Below are 14,611 nucleotides of genomic sequence, written 5' to 3' on the forward strand. Positions count from 1 at the left end.
CCTAGCAGTGAGCAACCTTTATCTACCAGGAATCCTCTGCACCTCTCCCAAGAAAGGTCCACCTATGGCTTAGGGAATAGCTAAGGCTGCCTACAAGATAGCTAGGGCTAGGTCTCTGTATAAATGAGCTCCTAGATTCTGTTCTTACTGTTATCTATGCAGTACTTTGGTAAAGCACAACAAATACACAATGTTTTCTGCTTGCTTTCAACCAAGACAACCTGGATAATGTATCGGCACTATTAGGACACAGCCCTGACTCAAATGCACATTTGCATTGGTGTGCTCCTAAAAGACAATCCCACCTCTGGAGCCCTGCGGTAGTCAAGAGGCACTCTCTGGACTATACCAATCTCTGACTAAAACCAATCTCTGCCTGCAGTGGGATTAAAAATGTTTGGTCACCCCAAACTGTAGATAGAACCGGGGCTTCCTTCTCTAGATGCACAGACCTGATTTGTGTCCATGATTCACACTTTAAGTACATAGGATTTTAGGGTTTAACTTGAAAACACCCAACATCTCTCCCTCCCCTGTCTCTCCGACCCAACACATATATACATATTTTATAATCAAAGTAAAACTCTGTTCAACCTGAAGACCTGAGTAAGAAAATTCAATTTTAAGTTGAAATAATTAGAATAAATTCAAACTCTAATTTTAAGTAACAAATAATTAGAACACACTGGAAATGTGTCTTCTCAGGAATCCACTAGTTTGGAGTCTGAGGGATGGGAAGTATCAGGCAGTCTATCAAAAAAAAAGGGGGGGAGGGGAAGGAAAGTAGAATGAAATGAGGAGACAGATCAAGGAAGAAGAGCAGACTAAAAGGCCTGGAGACCCAAGACAGCATCTGGTGAAGATATATGTACTTGCAGTGTCTTGCCATAAAATGCCGAGATTGTCAGCAGTCACTCTATTGACCTCTTCTATCTGCTGAGATTTACAGACAGATCTTATTGAACATGCTCTGAGGTTTGACAGCAGTCTCTTTCGAGCCTTCATATAAGATTCCAGATTAGCAAATCTGACCCATCTGAAGTTGATTGCTTCAGACATGTTTGAGACCTTTGTTCTTTCCAACACAGGAAAGGGACAAGACATGAGTTTTTGTCCTGCACAGGGAGAATTTGATGGCCCTGTAGGCATGCAGACACATGCAGACAGACCCATCTGAACTCTGTAGAATGGTAGGTTTAGGAGAGAGGTGTTCTGATGGAAATGACAAGGAGAACTCCATTTGGCAGGAATTCTGGAATAATTCTGAGTACCACTTTGTCTGGTAAAAGCTGAAGAAAAGGGGATTTATTAGATAACACAGTTAACTCAGTGACCTTTCTGGTGAAGTTGATTGGAATTGTCTCAGTTCAGGGAACTGCACCATTATGTCCCCTCAGTGATCCATCAATGGCACCCGCTCTTAGGCTTCCAACCTCCCTGGCCATTGCCTTTCCTGGGCAAAGACCCATGTCCCTCTCCTTTCTGAGTGGGGTATTTTCAGGCTGAACAGCTCCCTGCCATTACTGTGTTATTCCCAGGATTGAGACCCTCCATGGACCAGAGGTCCTATCTGTTTGCTGGATCAGGAAGAAGGCCCTGAGTCAGTTTAAACACAAGTTATTTATCCCAAAGTCCTTTCTTTGTCTGTAGGTCCCTGAAGATGGGGTGCAGATGGGTATGTGTGTGCGTGTGTGAAAGGGAATCTCTCTCTGATACACACACACACACACACACACACACACACACACACACAGGGCAAGGAAGTGTAGGAGGTCTCTATCATACACAAAAACAACAAGGAGTCCAGTGGCACCTTAAAGACTAACAGATTTATTTGGGCATAAGCTTTCGTGGGTTAAAATCCTAACTTCTTCAGATGCATTTTGTGGATACAGACTAACACGGCTACCCCCGATAGTTGCTATCATAGCCAGACTCCTACAGTGCTGATTATCAGTTACTCCCTAAACAGTTGTCCCTAAAAACCTAATTTTGCTCCAGCCTGAAAACAGTCAAAGTTTTATCAAATTTGAGTGAGTGGCACTGGGACCCCATGCACCAGGTCACAACGCCTGGATCTGGGAGCTAGACAGCCTTGCAGGATTGGAGCTGCTGCTGCAGGTGAGTGCATGGTGGGCTTTACACCCTCAAGGGCCTCTCACCCCCAGGGGCAGGCCATGATCCCCAGCCCTGGCCAGGGCCTCCCATGATCCCCTTTGACACATTCTTACAGGTTGAAATGCTCAGAACATAGGATTTATACAACAAATTCTTAAGTACTATATTTTAATATTTGTTGCATTTAGTACTTATTATGTTAATGTATATATAAAAAAAATGGAGATATCCCATCTCCTAGAACTGGAAGGGACCTTGAAAGGTCATCGAGTCCAGCCCCCTGCCTTCACTAGCAGGACCAAGTACTGATTTTGCCCCAGATCCCCAAGTGGCCCCCTGAAGGATTGAACTCACAACCCTGGGTTTAGCAGGCCAATGCTCAAACCACTGAACATATATCATGGTTAAGAAATGTATTCTAAACCAAACATTTTTTGCACTAAAGCTATTTACTGGGTTGCAAAAGGCCATCAAGGTTTACAAATGGGTCCTGAGACCAAAAAGGTTGAGAACCACTCTTTTAGCTCAGCCATGGACCCAGGCCTTCTAGATTCCTGGCTCCCCATCAGCCCTACTGGATTGATGGGGAGCTTGGAACCTAGAAGCCCTGGGAACAGTGGCTGAGTCAGGAGCCTTAGAGTTAGGGAGTTGGGGCTTCCAGAGTTCACAGTTCCGCAGCAGGGAGCCAGAAGTCAATCCCTAGCTTGGGCCGGTGTTCTCGGTGTTGCTAGGTGCTGAGCTGATGACTTCCTCCAATTCAGCAACAAACACATACTTTTTGAATATCATCTTTATTTAATGTAAATTATTTTAAATAGATTGTACTAAGCTTATGCCTTAATATAGAATGTCATAAATTGAAATTTAATTTTAAACATTTATTTTTTAAACGCAAAATATTTAATTTTAATTTAAAAAAAAATAAACTAATGTGATTTTAAGTAAGAAATCAATGTCTTTTTGATTCTTTTTATTAAAAGAAACATCAACTTTTCTCTGCCATAGTTACTCTCAATATCAGGTGTGAAGCATGAGCCAAAGCAGAACATGACAATAGGCGTAATTTTGCAGGAGTTGCTTGTTTATGTGACCACTTTCAAGTAAAGACTAAAAATATTTCAGTTTGTGAGACAGGGATTTTTAGTTTACAGTAGAAACAAATGTGCATGAGGAGGTCTTTCACCAAATCTTCGATTGGAAGCCAAACACTCTGGCCACTGAGCAATCAAATTTGACCCTTTTACAGAAACTCTTCCACAACTTACCTGTGAACAGGCTCTATGCATCTCACTTTTGAGCACCAAATACAGTATTGATTTGGTAAACAGATGTTCCATGTGTTTGTCCCTTAGTCATGGTTCGCGACTCACCAGTTTGAAGATCCAAGTGATGCTCATTAGTCATCATTACGCTGGGGGCGAGGGGTGTCTCCTGTTTGGGTTCCAATGTCTCAATGAAAAGTTGCTCCAATGAGCTCCTCTGTTCATTCTGTCAACCATCAACAACTCAGGTGGTGACCGAATAAATTCCACATTTTGTTTACAGTAGTTGTAGTATTATTTATTAGTGAATTGCAGTAGTGGAAAAATGCCTTGGCTGAGATCAGGGCCTCACTGTGCTAGGCACTGGACATGACAGGTGTCCCCAGGTGGTGCTGTTACAGGTGTCCATGTTCTTTTTGTTTAGGATGTAAACAAGCTTTTATTCTTGGAGAGACATGCAGTGTTTAGGTTATGCAAGGTCTTGTGTAAAGGCAGCTTTGGGAGAGAGGGAGCTGTGTGAGCAGCAGGAGAGTTACTAGGTAAACTTTAAGTGTACCTGTTTCCTCATCACTGATTTCTCCTCTGATCAGCAAGGCCCTTACTACTGCTCAGCAGAGGGATAAAGCTGAAGTCAAAATGGGGCATGGTTGTCAGAAGAAGGAGCAACAATACATGTAGACAATCTCTGCCCTGATGATCCGATAGCCTAAATTAAATGGTTGAAGTCTGAAGAGTTAAGGTTTCCCGGCGATAGCTCATGCCCCTCCAGAATGTCTAGTTCAGCAAAAATCAAATTTCTGAAAATAAGGAAATATAGAGTTAAGGTAAATGCACATGCATCCGTAACTCTGCCCCTCTGGATCTGGCAATAGCCACTGGGAATTATCTGCATGCACTCCAGCTGCATTCGTGGTGTTAAGTGCAGCTGTATTGAATGATGGATGAATAAATCGGAGCAGCTTGGGAGAGCTGGGATTGTGATATGAGGGGATTTGGGTCTGAGTCCCCTTGTGTGTTATCAAAGGAAAGAGGTGTATGTTTACCTTGAGGTTCCAGTCTTGCATCATTTCAATACGGAGTTGAGTAGCTTGTGTCGGTAGCAGGGCACTGAGATCTTCTTGCCATGGGTATTGTCAGCAGTGAGGTGGGGCATATGAGAGCAGTCTGTAGATTGAATGAGGGTAAGGGAAAGTATAGGGTGATGTGGGATTCTGTGTGCAAGTGTGAAGGCATTGTAAAAGGGTATGAAGTGGGTAAATTTTACAAGTGTAGTATTCTGTTAGGAAAGGAGGCTTTGGGGTAAGATCTGAATTATATATTGACCTGGTGAAGTGGCTGATCCTTTGGGATTGGAAGAACTTTATGTATGATTAATCTGATTTTCAGTAATCTCTCATCATAAAGTCCAGTTGTCTGGGTGGTGAGCCAGCACCTGGAATGCCTAAGGAGATTGCATCTTTGACTTCTTGTTAACCAGTGTGGTGATACAGAAGTTCACTTTTATTACTGGGTTGGTGAAATCTAATTACAGAATAAACCACCAGTTTGGGGTGTGTCTCTCCTATTGCATACTGTCTGTTTTCAATTTGGTATTCTCGTCTGTGACCCACTTAGGCATGAAGACATTTGGTGTAGTCTTGGGCAGGATCCACAGAATCCGGTCAATTAGGCTTTGGATCAGAACCTCACACTACTCAAAATTTAATTTTGATATTGAGAGTTTTAAGGCTTCAAGATTAGTTACAATGAATGAGCCATGAACATATGAGGGTCTTGACAGAAAAGCCCTTGAAGATTTGTGCTTTCAAAGGGGATTATCCTGTAAGAAGGAAACCCCAGATCAAGAACTGAGAAATTTGTTCACGGACAGTCACCAGAAAGCAGAGTCTCTGCCTTCCCCTGCCCCAGGCGCAGCTACAGCAGATGCAATCAGAATGCAAACACTGAAATACAAGCAGCATCTTGAACATGGAAGAGATATGGCAAAACTTTGATCGAAAGAGAAGAAAGTAATCGCTCAGATTGAGAAGGAAGCTGAGGAGAGAGCCAAGGAGGCTCACAGAAGGCGCATGGAACAGCTGCAAACTGAGAAAGAAGTTGCCACATTCCAAGCTCTGGAAGAGCAAAAAAATGTTCTACAGCCTGGAATTCCATCTCCTCTCAACAGCAAAAATTGGGGAAAAAACTGTCCAGTTTTTATAAAGACTCTGAATGTATTGAAGCATTTTTGTCTATCTTTGAGCATCTGTGTGACATTCACAAGATTCCAGATGACCAGTGAATACCTGTCCTGTAAACCAAATTGTCCAGAAAAGCCAAAGAGTGATTTAATGAAATGGGGGACGAGGACGCTTTGAATCAAGTGAAGTTTAAAGAAGCTGTTTTGAAATGCTTTAAAATTACACCTGAATCTTATAGATCAAGGATCGGCAACCTTTGGCACGCGGCCTGTCAGGGAAATCCGCTGGCGGGCTAGGATGGTTTGTTTACCTACAGCATCTGCAGGTTCAGCCGATCACAGCTCCTACTGACTGCGGTTCGCCGTTCTAGGCCAATGGGGGACTGCAGGAATCAGCGTGGGCCAAGGGATGTGCTGGCTGCTGCTTCCCACAGCACCCATTGGCCTGGAACAGTGAACCATGGCCAGTGGGAGCTGCGATCAGCCGAACCTGCGGATGCTGCAGGTAAACAAACCGTCCCGGCGTGCCAGCAGATTTCCCTGATGGGCCACGTGCCAAAGGTTGCCGATCCCTGTTATAGATTGAAATTTAGAAATTTCAAAATGTCTAATGGTTTTGCTTATGGGGGAATGTGCTCATAAATTGATGGGTTTTGTCAAAACATGGGTTATGGGAGCAAAAGCTTATGGGGATTTTTAGATAAACTGCTAGATTTAATCACTTTGGACCAATTGCTAAAAATAGCTCCTGGAGACATCAAAGCAGCAATCTGTGATAGAGAGCCTGATTCGATTTTAAGGGCTGCAGAAACTGCTGATGCATATATAGAAAATAGAAACCGTGAAGGGCATAAGACCATGAGAAGAGTAGTCCTTATTCACCCCAGTTTAAAAGGAAGGAAGAGTTTAAAAATCAACCTAATTCCAATGTTAGTAGGAAAGCTCATGGAAGCTCAGCACATAAAAACTCTTACCCTAAAAGGAAACCTGTTATCTGCCATCTCTGTGGGGCCCTTGGCCACATAAAAACGAATTGCCCAAACTTTAAAAATACCTCAGCATTAGCACCCACAAACCCCATAATAGATTCTAATGCAGTTACTTTTAAATATGAAGGATAACCAAATATGCCCAAACCTGGCCATCTTTAGTCTCAAGGGAGATAATTAAAGAAGGAAATATTCCTATGCATTATGTTAATGCAGACTATTTGGCTGTCGGTAGAGAATGTATTAACAGTGCAAAAGTTAATGGTAAAAGCTGTTTGGGGTGGCAAGATTCTCACTCCATCTCCTCCTTTTTCATCCTCCTTCTCTCTGCTCCCTAAAGACTCCCTCTAGATGTCATTAATTCTTTCTCTCTTGCCCCCTATATCTTTATTAATTCTCCTCTGTCCCCTGTAATACTTCCCACGGGTGTCCCCTAGTTCCTTTGGGGTCTTTCCCCACTTTCAGTGCTCTTCCTTGAAGGTCTCTCTCCCTCTGCACCATGGTGGGTATTTCATTATCCCGCCTTAGTCTTATCTCTCCCATCAAAGATATTATGCTCTGTGGGGGGAGAGGGTGTTCTTTCGGGGGATGTTCTTTCCTTACTCTAGTTACTACCCCTGGGTGGCAGAGGAGGTCTCCTTTTAATCCCAGTTGAGGTCCCCTGACATGTTCCCCTGACATGTCCTCCCCCACTTTGGGGTCTTTTTCTCCTCAACTTCTCAGGTCTCTTCTCTCTTCTTCTTTTTTTTTTTTTAGACTTTAAATCTTCTGGGGTTCTTCTCTTCTGCTTCAGCTTGGATGCCCTCTTCTCTTCACCCTCCCCCAAATTAGGGTTTATCCCTTCAGATTCCCACATACATCTTTGGGGTTTTTTCTTCCCCTGATCAACCCAATCTTAGAATCTCTTCCCTATTGCAGGCTCCTCTCTTCTTACCTCCAAAATATCTTGGGAGCTCTACTAATCCTTACAACACCTGGGGGCTCCCCAAGGCATGGTGACTTCTCTCCCTTGCACAAATTCAGGGCTTTTTTTCTTTCCCAAATGTTGGGGTCCCCCTCCCCATTTGGAAGAGTCCCAATATTTTTAAGGGAACTGAGGTGATGAAGGAGTCCATGCAGGTGACAGTTCTGGTGGGAGGGATGTCTTGATGTGTGCAAGATTTAGTAGCTTTTGGGGTGGGGAGGGCTCATACTTGGGAGTGCAGGCAACTTGCTGTGAGGCCTTGAAGAAGAGCAAAGACATCTATGCTTGTGGGTTGTCCTTGAGGTGCACATGCATAACCAGACTGGTGCCATGGCTACCCACTCAGCTGGATGGCAGCTCCATCAGGAGCCCAGACTCTGCAGAGAAGTTACAGAAACCAGCAGAACATCTGCTTGTATAACCCCACCAGAGACTCTGGCAGAGTGGATTTGATTTAAATCAAATTGATTTAAATCATTATTTAAATAACTAGTCAGGAAGACTCGATTTAATCATGGATTTCTACATAAAAGTACATTCTTGTTGGTTGTTATAACCTTAATACATATTCTTCACAACTCAGAGATAGATGTAGGTTTCATTTTTTAGAAGGTACACACTATACATTTTTGAAGTGATTTATTTTGAAAACTTTTCAGATTAGTTTTACAACTATATCAGAAAATGAATGATTGTTTGATTATTTCATTTACCAAAGGTAGTTGAAGCAGATATTTATGAAGTCATTGAGAGGTGAACTATTTCCAATTCAACAGATTAATCATTAATATTTGGAGGATTTTCGCCATGCTGTATTAGGAGGATAACATCACCAGACATACATTTAAATTGTTTTATTTAACTTAAACAACAACATTATGTATTCTGGATATTTTTCTTCAACAGCAAACATATAATATTTTAACAAAACAAGCATATGAATTTTTGAATTTAGTTAAACATTCAAGTGTTTTAAAATTAGGGTTGTTTTTGTTAAAATTGTTAAATGAAATTAAAAAAAAATTAAATCAACTATGTCAGACAGGTCAACATGAAAAACTTAAAGTATTGGCTTCTGCAGCTAACTCAGTTGTCTTCACCTTCATTTTCCTGCTTGTTCATAATCTGGAAAAGAAAAACAAGCTTTCCTGCTTTTTCAGGTCCCAAACGATTTCTCAATTTGGAATGAATTAGTCCAAAAGGAAGAAAATATTCTTTCTACACTGGCAGAAGAAGCTACTGCTATTAAAAGTGAGATTAGCACTTCAACAGTCTTTGAATCCAAGTGTTTAAGTGACTTCGACCAGTTCACTGGTGTGACTTTCTTTAAAACATCTTCAGCAAACATATATTTCTTGAATGGTTCACCTTTAGCTCTGAAGTTTATTATAGTTGGCATTATGGAGGGATGATTGCTGGATGTCCATGCATAGCCAACTCTTCTTCAGCAGTTAAGGTTTGACCCTGGTACCGAGTATTGAGAATATTTGCAAGAAAATGAGCTGGAGATAGTGCTTTTCTCATTCATGTTTTTTAATGTTTGTAATTTAACTAGGTCATTTTTAAGATCTCACTCAGTTCCTTCCAAATTTCAACAGCGTCAGCAATAAAACAGCTATTTCCCTGCATTTTGTTCAAGTCTACAGAAATAGGCTTCAGGGTTTTCAGCATGTGTTCAACATTTTTCTTAAGCCCAATGTTGAGAACTTTGGCTGTGTCAGTGCCATCTATTTTTTCACAATTTTGTTCACAAATTGTCACCAGATTAGGCCATTTCTTGATATAGTGCTCAAAACAGTCCACTATTGAGTTCCATCGCACATCTTGTGGAAGAGTTAGCTTGGTTCCTCACACTTTTTTTCAGAGCAGCTGTTGCAAAGTGGTGGTTACGGAAGTATTTTTCAATTTCAACAACATTAGCTTTTATTTCTGTAACACTGAAGTCTTTGGCTAGAAGGTGCATCAAATTAGCACTGCAACTGTATGTTATTAGCTTGGGACTCTCTTCACTCTCTTCTAAATAATTTCTTCTTATCTTGGATACATTTGCAGCATTGTCTGTGACCAAGCTGCGTACTAGACATTTGATTTTTTTTCACAGTTTGTTATAGCTTTTACTGCTACTTCTTATAAGTATTCTGCTGTGTGTGCATTTCCTGATGTATCAATTGGTTCTGTAAGGAAGATATTTCCTTCTTCTGTTGTCACACAAGCACATACAACAGGATCATTGTGGACATTGCTCCACCCATCAAGACTCTAGACTTTTTGCACACTGCTCAATTTCTCTTTCATACACTTTATCCAGCAATTTGCCTGCGACATCTGCTTTGTTGGGTGGACTGAATCCTGGTCTTAATGACTGAATCATGTTAATGAAGTGTGGGTTCTCAATCATACGGAAAGGAGTTTGTCGCATAAACAAACCGGGCAATTTTTTCATTAATTACCTCTTTTTGTAATCTGCTGGTTCTTATCACAAACTTATCTATGGTTCTTTCTGGATGATGGAGATATTTTTTCTTTTGCTACAGGTGATATACTGTGGCTATGTGACATACATGATGTAACTGAAACAGTATAATAGGCAGATAACTGTTGAAGGTGGATAGTCTTCAGAATCATGTATGTTGAGGATGGATTCTCCTAAACAAAATAAGTCAATGCAGTTATTTAATTATTATTACCATACCGCTCATTTAGTATCTCTCATTGCATTCACTGACACTCAGTACTATTTTAAAGGTGAAATTTTAAAAGGAAGATCTGTCTATTTCAGTTATTTATTTTTATCACAACTGCATCAAAAAATGATAGTACCATAGAGTAACAACTATATTTTTTGCACAAACATGAGAATTCAAAAATAGTCCAGAAGGAAGACAGGCAGTCCTTAAGAAAGAAGTATGAAATAAAAAAGTTTACCAACCTGAAGATCCTGCATGTTCAGACACATTCCTGTTATCCTCTTCAATGCAGCTTCCTCCTGAGAAGGAACGATTCTCATGATGTTGTTTTATTCAGACAACCAGGCCTTGCATTTTTTTGTTGCACTGTTTGCATTTTGCACGCATGCTTGTCTTACCCACAGGTAGAGGAACTTTGTTAAAATATTCCCAAACTGGGTCTCTTTTACGGCCAGCTGCCATTATAGGTTTTCCCTTCTAGTGAGAGAATGGTATGGGAGACCTCAAATCAGTGAAGCTACACTCAAAGACCTCAAGATTTCTAGAATATGCTGCTCAAACAGTTTCACTTTTGTTTCTACTGCCTGTCCCTCCCTTCTCACATTTATCTTCAGACTTCTTCTCCTTGTCCAGATCTGTTTTGCCCCCAACAATCTTCTATTCATTGAACTTTTTGAAACTTTGCACTTTTAGAGAGAGGTAAGAGATTGATTCTGTGTACACAAATTTTTAGAGGGACAATAGGGTTGAGGTCTGTTATTTCTCACCTCTATATATTATTTATGTATTTATTTTAAAAACATTTTTTCTGTTAACAAGCATGTTATCTCTGGAGACACAAATCCACAGTTTCAGAACTGCAAAGCTAAGCATCTCTGATGGTATCTTCTAGACCGAGCACTGAGTCCCAGAAGCCCCTGGAACCCCATAAGATTGGGTCCCTAATCCATGAACTATTGGAACTCATTTACAAATTTTTTTTTAAACATTACATGACAATATTGTCTCATACTATATAATTAGAATTTATAATCCCTATTGCATGATGAGATATCTTTGAGCTATAATGTATCTTAATTAAAACTATCTTTTTCCTCAAAAATCCGATTTAAATAAAATCTGATTTTTAATTATTATTTTTTTTTATTATTGATTTTTTCCACCCTGGACTCTGGAACAGGCCCTGCCAACAGGGTCACACAGTTGCCCTCTTTTCAGGGGCTTTTCCCTCCCCAGATCCTGGGTAACACCCTGCTATGGGGATCTTCCTCTTGTTGTCTCTCACGCCTTTGTTCCCTGGTCTCAGAGGTAGGTGGGTTGATTCTGCCACTGTTTGGCCTGTTTGGCTTCCTCCCCTTCCCAGGCCTGATGGTCAGAGCTGGAAGCTGATGGGCTGGGGGCAGAGACAAGAGATGGCTGTGTTCTGCAGTGGCGCAGCAGAGCTAGTGCCAGTTATGAAGAGCAGGATCTCCCAGCTTCTCCTACTCTGAGCCTGGCCCAGCTGCCTGGGGAGGGGGCTCCCCTACAGCCTCCCTGTAGCAATGGACCAGCTCAGATTGGGTCACACCATCCCAGGGCTGATCAGTACCAAGTCTTACCTGATTGGTCAAGATCTGAGTGGGTAGGACTTAAAAGGCAACTTTTTACCCTTTCTGAATTCTGGTTGGTCAATGGAAAGGGTGAGGGGGCGGTGCTTAGGAAGGAAGTCTTACCCAAACCTTATTCCTCATTGGTCAGTGGCAGAGATTTGCAGTGTCTAGGCCATGGTGAAGGGTAAAGGGCAAACACTGGGGTTTAGACAGGAAGTCCCACCCACTGCTGGTTTCTCACTGGACAAGGGGTGGGGCTTGGGACAGAATCTGTAGCAGGACTTCTGGCTCATTCTCGATGCTGATTGGTCAGGCATGGGGGCTGGTGGATGGGGTCACCTGTCAGAAGAGCTGTGATGAGCTCCATTCACATCTTGATTCCCCTTCTCTGCATTTCTCTCTTCTGCAGCTTGTGGGGGTGTGGTGTCACAGCCGCGGGGTGTGGGGCTCTTGCCACTGTTCTCAGAACCAGCCAGAGCCTGACAGAGCTGGACCTCAGTTATAATCAATATATAGGAGATTCTGGAGTGGAACTACTATGTGAGGGACTGAAACATCAAAACTGCAAATTACAAAGACTGGGGTAAGTAACATTTGGCCTCCTTTATGCATTTATACATGCTTGACAGGGTGCATAGCTGGTGTCTGCTCTCTACTGTTACAAGGCGTGATGGAGTTCTTGGGGTACAACCTGGAACTGGTATACCGCTGAGCCCTCTGTCCCCCCAGCCTGAGTTCCCTCTCATACTGTGATGCTGTGACAAGCTACAAAACTCTGGCAGTGCAAAAACTGCACTTACACAGACATCCACAGGAAGGGACACACCCAACTGAGTTACATGAATGCTTCTCCCAGCCACTCATAAACCAACAATAGAGAGGCTCCAGCCAATTCCGCTGCCCTAGTTCCCCAGTCTTGCTCTCCAGCGCTGTACTGTCTTGCCCTAGTCAGAAGCCTGACCAGTATAAGTTTATTACCCAGTCCGCCCCGCCCTCAATGTGGAGAGGATATACGCTAGGCTTTATAACCTGAGCTGAGAGTTCCCAAGCACTTCAAGCAAAATGCATTGTTTTAGGTAAAATATAAAACAGATTTATTAACTATAGAAAGATGGAGCTTAACTGATTATAAGTGGTAGGCATAACAGGTCAGAGGTAGTTACCCAAGAAAATAAAAGGTAAACACACAATTACAGGTTTCAGAATTACAGAATCCTAGAAGATTAGGGTTGGAAGAGATCTCAGGAGGTCATCTAGTCCAACCCCCTATTCAAAGCAGGACCAACCCCAATTAAATCTAAATCTTAAATTTTAAAACACTAGGCAGTATTTAGATCAAGCAGTTTTCTCACCCCACTAAATGTTACAATTCATAATACACAGGTTTCTTACTTGAACCTGGGACTAGTCTCCTGTGTTGAAGTTCTTGTGTTCTCAGTGTCCTTGTTGCTTCCAGCGTAGGTGGGGGAGGAGAAAGGCCACAGCATGGTGCCACTGTCCCCTATTTTATATTCTTAGAGAATGTGCCTAGAAGACACTTGCCAAGACATTCCCTGGTGGGCTTTGCTGCATCATAGTGATTGCATGCCTGATGGGCTTTGTTGAGTCACAGTGATCAGGTAAACACCCATTGTGTGGACTTGTGCAACCGAGTCATAGAGTTAATTAATGGTCGGTTAACACCCACCTGGCAGTAGAGATTCTCAAACTTACAACACATTTCAACAAGAATCACATAGCAAAATCTCATAACTTCATACACATTAATGATATACATAATTGAGCAGGACAATGGGTTTCAGTTGATCATGGCCTCTCATATGATACCTCACGTGACATGCCCTGTATGAAACATTACAACCATATAAGAATGATGAATATCAGGGTTGCAGGGTGCTATCCTGAGGTACAGTGTGTTACACAAGAACAATCTGAAAATTAAGTCTCTTTCCACCACTTACAGGAAGGACTCTCTATATGTGCCCGACCTGCCAGCTTTGGAAATGTAAATATAGCTGGGCCCACTCAAGATAACTAACTCCCCAGCACTTTGGTATAATTTTTTAAAACCAGCTCTTAATTAAAATGTATTTACTAAAATGCACTCTTATTCTTTAGCTTGCAGCATTCTTTTTTTAGAGCATTTTAATGACTTTTGACACACAAATTTTCATATGCAATGAATAAAAACAAAATAGGCCCCAGGACACTGAGGATTCTAATCAACCCCATCTAAGCCCCATCCATCGTGGTGCCTGCTTTTGAAGTTCCCAGGGCTGGGGCTGAAGCTGGTATCTGCTCAGAGAAATAACCAGTTTCATGAAATACCTTTTGAAATGCACCCTGCTGGGAATAGCGATGTGTGTTTTTACAGTTACAAACAGGGCAGGTGAGAGCAGATGCCAATGCTAGACATATTAAAAACAAACCAACAAACAAACCTGTGGCTCTTCCCTTTTCTATTTGAATACATTTCTGCTTGTTTCTTCTTCTTGCAAGGCAGAAGGCCCACCCCATACCTGTGAGATCCAGGGAAACTCTGGGGACTTCAGGCCAGATTTTCAAAAGAGCTCTACACTCAGCTGTTCCCACTGTGACACTTTTGTCCAGATTTTCAAAAGGCCTGGGCTCTCCTGAAAATCTGCCCCAAAATCACCTGCAGAATGAACAGCAAAATCAGCCTCCTTTTGTAGCAGCTGTCCACCATTGAGGTTAATGCCCCTAACTTCTAATGACTGGCCCCCTATCCTCTCCCAAGTACATCAGACAAAGTGCCTGGAGGGCTGAGTTGCTTCTGACACCATCTATCCCCATGAGTCCTCA

General features: G+C 42.0%; 1 protein-coding gene across 1 annotated transcript in view; it reads left to right on the plus strand.

The window, feature by feature from the left end:
- The window catches only part of LOC128836346 (NACHT, LRR and PYD domains-containing protein 3-like), a 104,689-nt gene that overhangs the window by 81,124 nt on the left and 8,954 nt on the right, over positions 1–14,611 (plus strand). Inside the window, exon 11 of the mRNA XM_054026551.1 lies at positions 12,198–12,371. Within this exon, the coding sequence (XP_053882526.1) occupies positions 12,198–12,371 (174 nt within the window). The remainder of the gene's footprint in view (positions 1–12,197; positions 12,372–14,611) is intronic.

This window comes from Malaclemys terrapin, chromosome 4 (genome assembly GCF_027887155.1).
Source record: "Malaclemys terrapin pileata isolate rMalTer1 chromosome 4, rMalTer1.hap1, whole genome shotgun sequence".
Classification (NCBI taxonomy): Eukaryota; Metazoa; Chordata; order Testudines; family Emydidae; genus Malaclemys; species Malaclemys terrapin.